The sequence below is a fragment of the Zea mays genome, chromosome 1 (genome assembly GCF_902167145.1).
Source record: "Zea mays cultivar B73 chromosome 1, Zm-B73-REFERENCE-NAM-5.0, whole genome shotgun sequence".
NCBI lineage: Eukaryota > Viridiplantae > Streptophyta > Magnoliopsida > Poales > Poaceae > Zea > Zea mays.
In genome coordinates, this window is record NC_050096.1 from 54194198 (window position 1) to 54206177 (window position 11980).

Sequence of the window (11980 nt, forward strand, 5' to 3'; positions counted from 1 at the left end):
GGATTTCTTGAGGAAGAGGGCATCAAGCATGAGTTCTCTTCTCCCTACACACCTCAACAAAATGGTGTAGTGGAGAGGAAGAATAGAACTCTTTTGGACATGGAAAGAACCATGCATGATGAATACAAGACACCAGACCGGTTTTGGACGGAGGCGATTAACATCGCCTGCTACTCCATCAACCGGTTATACTTTCACCGAATCCTCAAGAAAACATCATATGAACTCCTTACTGGTAAAAATCCCAATGTTTCTTATTTTAGAGTCTTTGGGAGCAAATGCTTTAATCTTATTAAGAGAGGTAGAAGTTCTAGATTTGCTCCTAAAGCAGTAGAAGGCTTTTTACTAGGCTATGACTCAAACACAAGGGCATATAGAGTCTTCAACAAATCCACTAGACTAGTTGAAGTATCCTGTGACATTGTGTTTGATGAGACTAATGGCTTCCAAGTGGAGCAAGTTGATCTTGATGAACTAGATGATGAAGAGGCTCCATGCATCGTGCTAAGGAACATGTCCATTGGGGATGTGTGTCCAAAGGAATCCAAGGAGCCAACACAAACACAAGATCAACCATCATCTTCCATGCAAGTATCTCCACCAACTCAAGATGACGATCAGGCTCAAGAAGAAGAAGATGAAGATCAAGATGACGAGCCACCTCAAGAGAAGGACATTGATCAAGGGGGAGATGAAGATGATCAAGACAAGGAAGATGATCAAGAGATTTGGGATCAAAGACCGCCACATCCAAGAGTCCACAAGCAATACAAAGAGATCACCCCGTCAACTCCATTCTTTGTGACATCCATAAGGGGGTAACTACTAGATCTCGAGTTGCACATTTTTGTGAACATTACTCTTTTGTGTCCTCTATTGAGCCATACAGGATAGAGGATGCACTAAGATATCCGGATTGGGTGGTGGCTATGCAAGAGGAGCTCAACAACTTCACGAGGAATGTGGTATGGCATTTAGTTCCACGTCCTAACCAAAATGTTGTAGGTACCAAGTGGGTATTCCACAACAAACAGGATGAGCATGGTGTGGTGACAAAGAACAAAGCCTGACTTGTTGCTAAAGGTTATTCATAAATCAATGGTTTGGATTTTGATGAAACCTGTCGGTACCCTAAAACAGGGGTACCCCTTACTACAGTATGAAGATGCGGTGCCCACGCGGCTATCTCTAGTCGCCTAGTAAACAACACCCAACCCCACCACGTGGACGGCTCCGGGGGCGCCACGTGGCCAGAGAGGTAATATACTCTAACGCATCATCAGTGAGTCCGGACCCCCCATGGGAGGGTGCCGGACCCCTGTATATAAAGGCCGAACCTCCGGGTAAGGTCCAGGACCTCCACGGGTGCAAACCAGACCCCTGGGACGGTTTCCGGACCCCTCTGTGTGGGGTCCGGGCCACTCACAGCAGGGTCCCGGGATTCTGGGACAAAGGATACCCAGGCCTTAATCAAGGCCAGGCGGGGGTCTGGAGCCGACACATGTCCGGACCATGCCGTGTACGCTTCTGCTCCCCGCTCAGGCGAAGACCCGATGCTGCCACGTGGCCTATTGCCCATGACGTAAGCCAGCGGGCAGAGCCTGACGTAAGGCCTCTGGACCGCGCGGCCTCTGCATTTATTGCGGATATGGCACGCCGGCTGTCCATTCCAATGGCAGGTGATGTGCCGCCTCGGCATTTAATGAGCCCTGTCCACTCCACTGGTAGACGATGTGCCGCCTCAGCATTTAATGTGCCCTGTCCACTCCGCTGGCAGGCGGCGACCAGGCCATCCTGCAGGCGGTGTGCCTGTCCATTCCATTGGCAGGCAGTACACCCGTGCTGCGGCGTACACTATGCTCATCATCACTCGCGCGTTACCGAGTAAGCAGCCACGACATATCAATATTGTATGCACTACGGACATTATGGCGCTCGAAGATCGCCCAGGCGTTACAGGCGTTCGTTACTTCCCTCCATTTTGCCCCTGGGCCCACATGTCGGGGCTCAGTATCCTTGTATGTGCCTCCCTTGAGCTATAAAAGGGAAGGCACACTACGTTACAAGGCAGATTCACACACACGCTCTTAGACGCAGCTTAGACTCTTAGACTCACAAGCTCTCAAGCTCAATACAACACACAGTGGAGTAGGGTATTACGCTTTGGCGGCCTGAACCACTCTAAACCCTTGTGTGTTCTTGTGTTCATCCTGAATCCATCTAGCAGGCAAAACGCTTAGGCCCCCTCCTCATCTTAGGATTTAGGGCGGGTGCCTTCTGCCACCCGGCCGGAGAATTTCCTCTCCAACAAAACCTATGCACCCATAGCTAGGCTTGAGTCAATTCGTATATTACTTGCCTATGCTACTTACCATGGCTTTAAGCTATATCAAATGGACGTGAAAAGTGCCTTCCTCAATGGCCCTATCAAGGAAGAGGTGTATGTTGAGTAACCTCTCGGCTTTGAAGATACTGAGCATCCTAACCATGTGTATAAGATCTCAAAGGCACTTTATGGGTTCAAGCAAGCCTCAAGAGCATGGTATGAATGTCTGCGAGACTTCCTTATCACTAATGGCTTAAAAGTTGGAAAAGCTGACCCTACTCTCTTCACTAAAACAATTGCAAAAGACTTGTTTATATGCCAAATTTATGTTGATGATATTATATTTGGGTCTACTAACAAGTTAACTTGTGAAGAGTTTAGTAGGATCATGATATAGAAATTCGAGATGTCTATGATGGGGAGTTGAAGTATTTCCTTGGATTTCAAATCAAGCAACTCCAAGAGGGCACCTTCGTCAGCCAAACTAAGTACATTCAAGACATACTTAAGAAGTTTGGAATGAATAATGCCAAACCCATCAAGGACATGTGAACAAATGGGCATCTTGACCTCGACACGAGAGGTAAATCCGTAGATCAAAAGGTATACCGGTCGATGATAGGATCTTTACTCTATTTATGTGCTTCACGACCGGATATTATGCTTTCTGTATGCATGTGTGCAAGGTTCCAGGCAAATCCTAAGAAAGTTCACCGAGAGCGGGGGCAGCGGGCGCGGGGGGCGGCGGGCGCGGTGGAGAGAAGGAGCTTGGCGGCGGCGTCCTTAGCATGAAAAAAATGAGAGAACGATGACCCGGCCGGTATAAAGGGGGTCGGTGTCAAAATCTATGGCACCGACCCCCTGATAGGATCCGCACCGACGCTAGGGGGTCAACGCCAAGATCTATGGCGTCGACCCTGCCACTTCACCACCTCAGGCGCCATTAATATTGGCACCATCACAGTATAGCTAGGCGCCAATAATAATGGCGCCGAGCCTATGGTCCATTTTTTGAAATGAAACTGTAAAGAGCATAATTGTGCAAAAGAAACAGAAAAGAGCTAGATTGCAAAAAAGTTGGGCGGTGTACATACCAATTTTCCAAGGACAAAACCAAACATTGTGGTGTACATTGAATAACTACAAGCCCAACTCTATACAAAGCGGTTAGCGTTTGAATCTATAGAGATAAAATATTATAAAAGTAGTAAAAGTCGGTACAGATTAAAGGCGAGATAACATGCTGAAAATGTCAAAATCCTGCAATTCCATCTAAACGATCTAGAATTCTGTCCGCACCGCAACATGCCCAGTCGGCTTACAATTGGTTACCAGGCAACATCCATGATTTGAATACGATAAGGAAAGTGGTACCTTGCCGCGTTGAGATTACCGCTTTCGTTTATCCCATCGCCGTCGATATATCTTCTTTTCAGAAATGCGACTGGATCCATCACGCTTCCCCGATCGACATGGCTTGGCTGGGCAAGCAGCAAGCTTCGCCCTGCCTTTCTGCCGATTTGCCGGATTCGAAATTAGTAGGCCATTTTTGCTACCAAAACTGAACTAAGATTTCTGTAGATGCAAATATCGCCCTGAGTCTCAAAACGATGTGGAGAAGAGTAGCATCCCTTTTCTGCCAAAACTATAATACAAACAGACGAGTATTCTGCAACGGCAGGCGCCCGAGGGAGGACGGAAGATCCGGACAAAGCTTCATTCAGGACGGAATCCATGCCCATAATCTGGTTTTGAAAATGGCGAATTGGAGAGATCAAGATCCATGCACAGGTCACGCAACTTCGAATTGAACACCTACTTTTTTTTCCTGGGTCCTCCTCCTCCCGGACAACAGTGAAAATAAGAAACCAAACTGGTATCTGCACACGGTCATTGATCCCTCAAAAGTCTGCACACTGCTTTGCCTGCAAGTCTTCAAAGCCCCCCAGGCCCCAGCTCGACGCTCGCTACCCTACCCCGCAAGGCCGCAACCCCGAGCAGAGTCCCAAGCCCAAGAAACCAACCCCCGACGCGCGCGAGACGGCGAGAGAGGGAGAGATAGGTGTGCGGCAGTAATATAGTGGGTTTGCTCTTTGATTGGCCGCGGCTAAGCACCAAACCTTGGGGAAATGGAGCTGCTCAGTGGTGCAGTGGCGCAGCGGGAGCTTGGGGAAGCGGAAGCTTGCGAGCAGCCAGAGCACTAGCCATTACCCAGCGCTACCATACACTGACATATCTATCGATCTGATCGGGCTGCTGCTGAGTGCAGTGTGTGTACAAAAGGCCCTGAAGGCGGTAAGACCGAGCTGCACCTGCACTAGAGGTGAAGGGGTGTGAGGGAGAAGAAAAGCGAGTAGCCCGTGAGCTGCTGCGGTGCGAGGGAGCCCAGGGTTTCGTCTCGTCTGGCCCTCTTCTCTTGGCGCGGCCATGGACGCCTACGAGGCCACCAAGGTGGTGTTCTCCCGGATCCAAGCCCTAGACCCGGACCACGCCGCCAAGATCATGGGCCTCCTCCTCATCCAGGACCATGGCGAGAAGGAGATGATCCGCCTCGCCTTCGGCCCCGAGTCTCTGCTCCACGCTGTCATGGCCAAGGCGCGCAAGGACCTCGGCCTGCTCCTCCCGGCCTCGCCGACCTCCGTTGCGGCCGCCGGCCACGCGCCGTTCCTGCAGCTCCCACGCCAGAACTCCGGGCGCGCGGGCGCGCCGTCGCCGCTCTCGGTGTCCTCGCCGTCGTCATGGAGCCACGCGCCCGTGTTCTCCAGGAGCAACAGCACGAGTAATGGCACCGCGGAGGAGGCGGCGGGGGCTGGGGAGGAGCTGCCCAGTCCCGTGAACGGCGGCGCGGCGCCGTTCTTTCCTCGTCAGGCCGGCGACGCGCTCCTGGACGACTTGCAGCTGCAGGAGCAGCTCGCGTTCCTCAACGAGGGCGGCGGGAACCCGGCCCACCAGCTCCTGGGGTTCGACGGCGGGGAGTGCCGGAGCCCCGGTCCCGGTGATGCCGATGGGATGTTCGCGTTCGGCCTCGGGTGGCACAACGGGGGCCCAGCGCACCGTAGGAGTTCGTCAGTCAACGAGCTCTGCCTTGGCGGCGGCGGCGGCGGCGGCGATGGTTTCGGTTGGAAGCCCTGCCTCTACTACGCGCGCGGGTTCTGCAAGAACGGCGGCAGCTGCAGGTTCGTCCACGGCGGCCTCTCCGACGACGCTGCTGCGCTCGCTGGCGCCAAGATGGAGGCAGCCGCCGATCAGCAGCAGCAGTGCCAGGACTTCCTCATCCGCTCCAAGGGCCAGCGCCTCGGCCCCGCCGCCTTCCCCTACTCCCCCACCGGCTCCCTCCCAGGCTCGCCCTCCGCCGCTAGCAAGTGCCTCAGCTTCCTGCTGCAGCAACAGCAGCAGCAGCACGACAGGTAGAGCAGCCGCCTTTACAAGTTCTGACCCCGAAACTCGAATCGTTCGCACCAAAGCTCCAGCCTTTTTCGCCTGTGCGCGTGCAGAGCCGCGGCGGCCGCGTCTCTGATGCTGGGCGGCGGCGACGAGGCGCACAAGTTCATGGCCCGGCCGCGCCTGGACCGTGCCGACTTCGCTAGCATGATGAACCCCGGCTCGCGCCAGATTTATCTGACCTTCCCGGCCGACAGCACGTTCCGCGAGGAGGACGTCTCCAACTATTTCAGGTATGCATGCACACACGGTAATGTGATGCTCCAATCTTTGCTTCCGTAGAACCCCGTTTGGTTGGCTGACTTGACCATCGCGCTTCTTGTTGGCAATGCGGTGCAGCATCTACGGTCCAGTTCACGACGTGCGCATCCCCTACCAGCAGAAGCGCATGTTCGGGTTCGTCACCTTCGTCTACCCAGAGACGGTGAAGCTCATCCTGGCCAAGGGCAACCCGCACTTCATCTGCGACGCACGCGTGCTCGTCAAGCCGTATAAGGAGAAGGGCAAGGTCCCCGACAAGTACAGGCATGCATTGCGTTGCGAATTCATCCTTCGCTTCCAGCAACGGCAATGGCGTCCGTGCATGCACGCATGCAGTTGCTTGGGTTAACTGATCTGCTGTTCTCGCCTCGCAGGAAGCAGCAGCAAGGGGACTTCTCCGGCTGCACGACGCCCACTGGCGGGCTGGACGCCCGAGATCCCTTTGATCTGCACCAACTCGGTAAAAGAAGACCCCCAACGATGTTCTCTTCATCTTTGGTTGGTTGTGTTCTCCCGTCGCTGATACCTGGGTATGGTTTTGGTTTTGTTGTGGTGATTGTCAGGCGCGAGGATGCTGCAACATTCGAACAGCGCCAACGAGCTGCTGTTGCGCCGGAAGCTGGAGGAGCAGCAGCAGGCTGCCGAACTGCAGCACGCCATTGAGCTCCAGAGCCGCCGCCTCATGGGTCTCCAGCTGCTCGACCTCAAGGCTCGCGCAGCTGCGACAGCATCGGCACTGCCAACACCAATTGCCAATGCCTTCGCGTCCAGCCATCCTTTGAGCACCATGGCAGTCGAGTCGCCACTAGAGTCTGGTATGTGTTGCGGGGGAGGAGCACGTTCGTTGGTCACTTCGGTAAACCAAACCATATCTCAAATGTTACTGATCAATGTGATTCCTTGGCCGTTGACAGGAGAGCAGCTCAAGCTGAGCAGTGGGTTTGCTCTGGATGGGAAGCTCAACGGTGGCGACAAGGAAGAATCTGCTTGCGAGGCGAGCCCTGACGCCGCTGATAGCGACCAAAGGTGGATTAAACAACCCATCATCATCATTCTTCTTCCTTGTTAGTTATGATACCCACGCTTGCCTTTCATGAATCATGATCCTATAGATATTTGATATTAATCAGTTCTGGAAAGTTGAACAACATTTGAGCATGTCAAAACCTGATCGTTGCCTGTTCCATGACAACAGTGGAGAGCACAACTTGCCGGACAGCCCATTTGCGTCCCCTACCAAGTCTGCCGCGCTCGTGCACGACAGTTTCGCCGCCACGGAGCCTGAGAACACCGCGTCCTGTGTTGGGAGCAAGATCGACGGCGGCAGTAACCATCTCCGCCCCCCTGCGCTGGAAATCCCTTCGCCCAGCTCCTACTTCTTCCCCATGCGCAGGTGCGTTGGAAAGGCCTCTCTACTCTACTTTTCCGTGGCGCCGATTATGTCCGTGAACATTCTGTCATCCACGAGTGAAATGATTCTCTCCGAACGCAATGAGCAGGCTGTCCTCCGATCACGGAGCCATGGGGATGTAAAGTTCAGCATTGGAAGCGAGTGATACCCCAGCCTAATCATAGTAAGCACTAACGTCCCTCTTTATTCCGACTAGGCTGCTTCTCAAATAACAGCCTTTTTTTTGTTTTGCTTTACTAATCGTCCTGCCCTTTCTCTCTAATTTCCCCCCTTCTCCTTTCGCTGCTTGCTTGTGGCTGTGACAGGAATACTAGAAGCCAAGGAAAAGTGATGTTGGATATATAGGAGAAAAAAAAGAGAGTTGAGTGTCAGCATAGTGTTAGCTCCCACTTTCTTTTGTTCTTTTAGTCCCTACCTTTTTAGTGGATAGTTCTACTAAACCACAAGAGGAGAAGATGCCATTAGCCTTGATTAAGAAAACGGCGGCATATGCAATATTATCGCCAGATATAAGTATATATATATTATATATACAAATAATCCCCTAGTTTCTAGTATATATATAGTATCTGTACTTAGTATTTAACAGTAGCAGGTAACGTCAGCCCAAAGATTTTTACTGTGACAAGGTCCTACAACTACAGCCACCTCCACTAGGTTTACCAAATGTGAGGTTAATCCACAGTTCTGGTACCAGCCACAGCGACAGCCACAGGTCACATGTAATACCAGTACAGCTACAGCCTGACGCGGACATTTGTATGCTAGGGCGGCCCAGTGACAGGAAAAAGAGCACATGGCCATGGCAGTTGTCTGTAAGCTATTTTTACTGCTACTGCTGCAAGATCCCAAGCTGGGTCCTCCTATGGATAGAGAGAAAGAGACGTGTGTGCGTGTGTTTTGCTTGTGGCCTTGTATGGCTTTGACACCTACTGCAAAATACTACTGTTATATGATTATATGTTATTGTTGTGCCTTTGTTCCCATCTGTTTGAGTGGATCCTAGTGTAGTTGACACCCCTACAGAAAGAATGGAAGCAAAGTGAGTGCTTTGCCCCTCCATTTATCTCCCACCTTTTCAGAATCGGAACCGGGTATTGGTATAGCTGTTGTTGTGAGATGGCTGTCAGGACATTGACTAATGATTGTTGCTAATCTATTGAGGGGGGGGGGGGGGGGGGTTGCAATGTATGATTGAATTTATGATCCCTAATTGTTGTCACTAGAATCTTATTGCATCAAGGACGGACCTGTTTGGTCAAAAGTATCTACCTGAGGCGGCAGCATCAGCAAGAACGTTCACATCAGTGCATGTCGCGGAGTTAATGGTTTTGTGAACCGATGCGGTAGTGACTCGTTTGCCTGATTTAGCTAATAAACGCTGTCTACTAGGAGCTAATGCCGACAAGTTGATTGATTGGTCCCCTACCTAATCCGGGAACGTTGACGGGTGGACGACTTTTGCTCCAATGAAACCAAAAGGACAAAATGTCGAATTCGAGGCAAACGCGATTGCATTTTTTTGGTTTGTATTTCGTTGGTTTCGCCAGCAAATTTTGCCTGAGCGTACATATGTCTGACACTAGGCTTAAATTAGTAGCGTGGACTTTACCATAAATTTGGTAGGGGTATACATTAATACATCCCAGCAATTCCAATCCGCTCAGGTATTTGAACTCGCAAACTAACCGGTAGAGTTATCGAAAACTAGTCCGAAGAGTTATCGTCACCGCATGGATTACAAAGTTTTTACACCCATGTCCTACACGCAGAGTAGGTACGCGTCGCCGTGTCCGTATGTTTCACGCGATCCAATCCAGACTGTCACCAGCAAGTCTGCAAGCGGCAGGGAGCGTCAGCGCGTACCTTCGCCGAAAAGGAAAAAAAAACGTTTGCGGACGGTGGTGAAACGGAGCATGGTCCGGTCCGGTCCGAGTCCGACGCGAGTGCACTAGCGTCCTCGGGTGCTGCTACTCCTTCGGAGGCGGGTGAATCGGTGAAAAAAAAAGGTCGGGTATCTCCCCTCCACTCCGTCTCCGTCCCCACCCTGGCAGGCCGAGTCACGCCCATGTGGCCTGCGGCAGTGTGCCCCCAGCTTTTATCATGCCCATCAACCGCACGGTACGCGCCATAGCCCTGGTCCGCTCCGCTGCGCCCCCGGCACGTACCGGTCTCCCCGCGGGCCCCAGCCTGCCCCTGCACACATGCATGGCGTTGTGTCTTGCGCTCATGCCGCGGTACAGTTCTTGACCTCCTCCCTCTCTCTCTTCTCTCACCCCTTTCAAAATTTGAAATGGTTTCCCCCGTAACAAAATATTCTTTCCTTTTTCCTACAAAAAAGAGTTACTCATACTCAGATGATGGGTTTTTTTGTTTTATTTTTAGCGTGCTCGCCAAACAGACTGCGGCCGATGATCGCTCGTAGTAATCAGCAGCCAAAATTTGCGCAAAAGGTTTGCTTTCGAAAAGCGCGGCTCGGTCCAAAAGCCTTTCCTGTCAAAGCCGGAGCCCGCTCCCTTCGCACTATTATGGCCAGCGTCGCGTCGTAGACTCCCCATAAACTAAAGCCTGCAAAGCCCTCTGACTCCCTGCACATGCACACAGCCGGCAATCGTTACCCAATGAACAGAGCCCGGACAGATGGCGCGACACGACAAAGTTAAAGCAGAGGGACGCGAACACCAAGGCGCGCACGAATCCGCGGAACAACTCCTACTTACTACTCCTACACCTGTTGTTTTTTTTAAAAAAAAAAAAGCACAAGCGGGCGAAACCACAGGGGCCTCACCGCAAAATTCCCCGCGGTCAAACCCGAGACCAAATCAGGGCAATTAGTGCCGCGGTCCGGGGGCTAATTAATCGCCGTAGCATCTCCCAGGGCCTGCACTGGGACTAGTACTAGTAGAACTGCAGTGTGCTAACCTCTCTCTCTCTCTGTGTGCTGAGGCAACGCCAGCCTGCTCTGCCGACTGGCCCGGCCGGCCATATGCGTGTGGTGCGTGCGCCCGCGCTCAGGGACAAGCAGGCAGGCGCGCTGTGAGCGGGACAAGTCGGGGCTACACGCCACGGGTGGCTGGGCCCCGCGATCACATCCTCGCTTGTCGCCCCCCGGCCAGCCAGCCAGCCAGAGCCAGTCGGTCACCCACGGTTGTGCTCGTCTGCCACTGCCAGGCACGCCGCTGTGCCTGTGCGCTCAACGAGGCGGGCGCTGCTCTCGTGCTGCTGCTCTCTTCTGCTCTCCCGGGGCCGGGGCCGAGGTCGAGGGGGCGCGCGTGCGAACGACGGAGGAGGAGGCGGTGGCCGTGCCCCTCGACTCGGTCCGGCTGCCGTGCGGCGGGGCTAGCTCTCTGTGCGTGCGCATGTGCCGGCATGTGCGGCGGCCCCCGCGGTGCTGTGCTGCGCCCATCGCCCGTTTGTCCCTCGCGCTCTCTCGATTCGGACACCCCAGTGGCGCGGGGAGGCACCTGACCTGCATGTGGGTTAAGATTAGAGATCTCTTGGTTCTCATCTTGCTAGCTGCGCTGCTTCGTCTTTGTCACTGCTTGCACAGATAGATATCCGTTCGTCCATCTAGGTTGGTGTGGTGCCGGGACTCGACTCGACTGCCCCTTCGCCGCACGTACGAAGTGGCACGGGCACATGCTGCATATGGGGCTGATCCGCGCGCCACGGACATACGCTGTTCGCTGTACAGCCCATGACGATCCAAACTGTAGGCGGCCAAGCGTACGTATGCGACCAACAGGAGCAACAGCTAACGCCGTCGTGCATTATGCAGCTCTAGTGTAGGGTACACCGCTGTGCTGTGCTCTCGAGGTGACCCCCCCACGCATCCATGTCGCGCCGTGTGCCGCGTGACCTTCAATGGGTTTGGTTCTGGCTGTCGATCGAAAGCGATCAGACGAGCTCGTTCGTAGAATTGTAAGTAGGCACACGGCGTACTTACGCTGCGAATGAGCATGGTTCGATGCCCCGGTCCACCCATCCATCCTCCATGCATGGAGACCGCGCTACAGGGATCCGCCGGACCGGAACACAAACGAAGGCATGCGTTCCTTTTGTTTTCGATCAAGTTCTATTGTTATTTATTTTTTAAGTAAAATTAATTTAGTGTCACAATAAATCACGATCCATTATCAATTCTACTAAGCCCATGTTCACTCCGTACCTCCTCAAGACACACTGATATCTGTCATCGCTTCGTAAGAGATCAAGTTAAAGGGTATATCACTATTGAGAGTGTGGGAACCAAAGACCAACTTGCCAATATTTTCATCAAGTCACTCGATTGAGCAAGCTTTTGCATCCTACTCAATGAATTGAACATTCTTGATTTTCCCAACATGAGTTGATTGCAAATGATATGGTTTTTATGCCTCTTCTTTGACTACTCAAGGTAATACTAATTGTTCATATGCATACATATCCCTTACTAGTGTGTGGTTAGTGCATATACACATATTATAAGACATTCATTGTACACAATATGAATTCGAAGATTATATCCTATCATAATTGTTTCTATGATTAATTGTCCCTAA

General features: G+C 52.5%; 1 protein-coding gene across 2 annotated transcripts; it reads left to right on the plus strand.

Annotated features, from left to right (window-relative positions):
• The first annotated feature begins 4140 nt into the window (after positions 1-4140).
• LOC100384253 (uncharacterized) lies at positions 4141-8425 on the plus strand. 2 transcript variants are annotated; one of them, XM_008647856.3, is made up of 9 exons: positions 4141-5733; positions 5821-6000; positions 6107-6292; positions 6403-6488; positions 6592-6843; positions 6943-7054; positions 7224-7421; positions 7528-7602; positions 7745-8425. In XM_008647856.3, the coding sequence occupies exons 1-8, from the start codon at positions 4754-4756 to the stop codon at positions 7559-7561; spliced, it is 2028 nt and encodes a 675-aa protein (XP_008646078.1). In that variant the 5' UTR covers positions 4141-4753; the 3' UTR covers positions 7562-7602; positions 7745-8425. The 2 variants fall into 2 exon arrangements, with proteins under 2 accessions (XP_008646078.1, NP_001349267.1); NM_001362338.1 differs by having other exon boundaries at positions 4300-5733; positions 7528-8417.
• The last annotated feature ends 3555 nt before the right edge of the window (positions 8426-11980 follow it).

Coding starts and splice junctions, on each gene's coding strand:
- LOC100384253 (XM_008647856.3), top strand. CDS start 4,754: ATGGACGCCTACGAGGCCACCAAGGTGGTGTTCTCCCGGATCCAAGCC. Junction 6,293..6,402: donor AAGGTCCCCGACAAGTACAG/GCATGCATTGCG, acceptor CTCGCCTCGCAG/GAAGCAGCAGCAAGGGGACT. Junction 6,844..6,942: donor CGAGTCGCCACTAGAGTCTG/GTATGTGTTGCG, acceptor GGCCGTTGACAG/GAGAGCAGCTCAAGCTGAGC.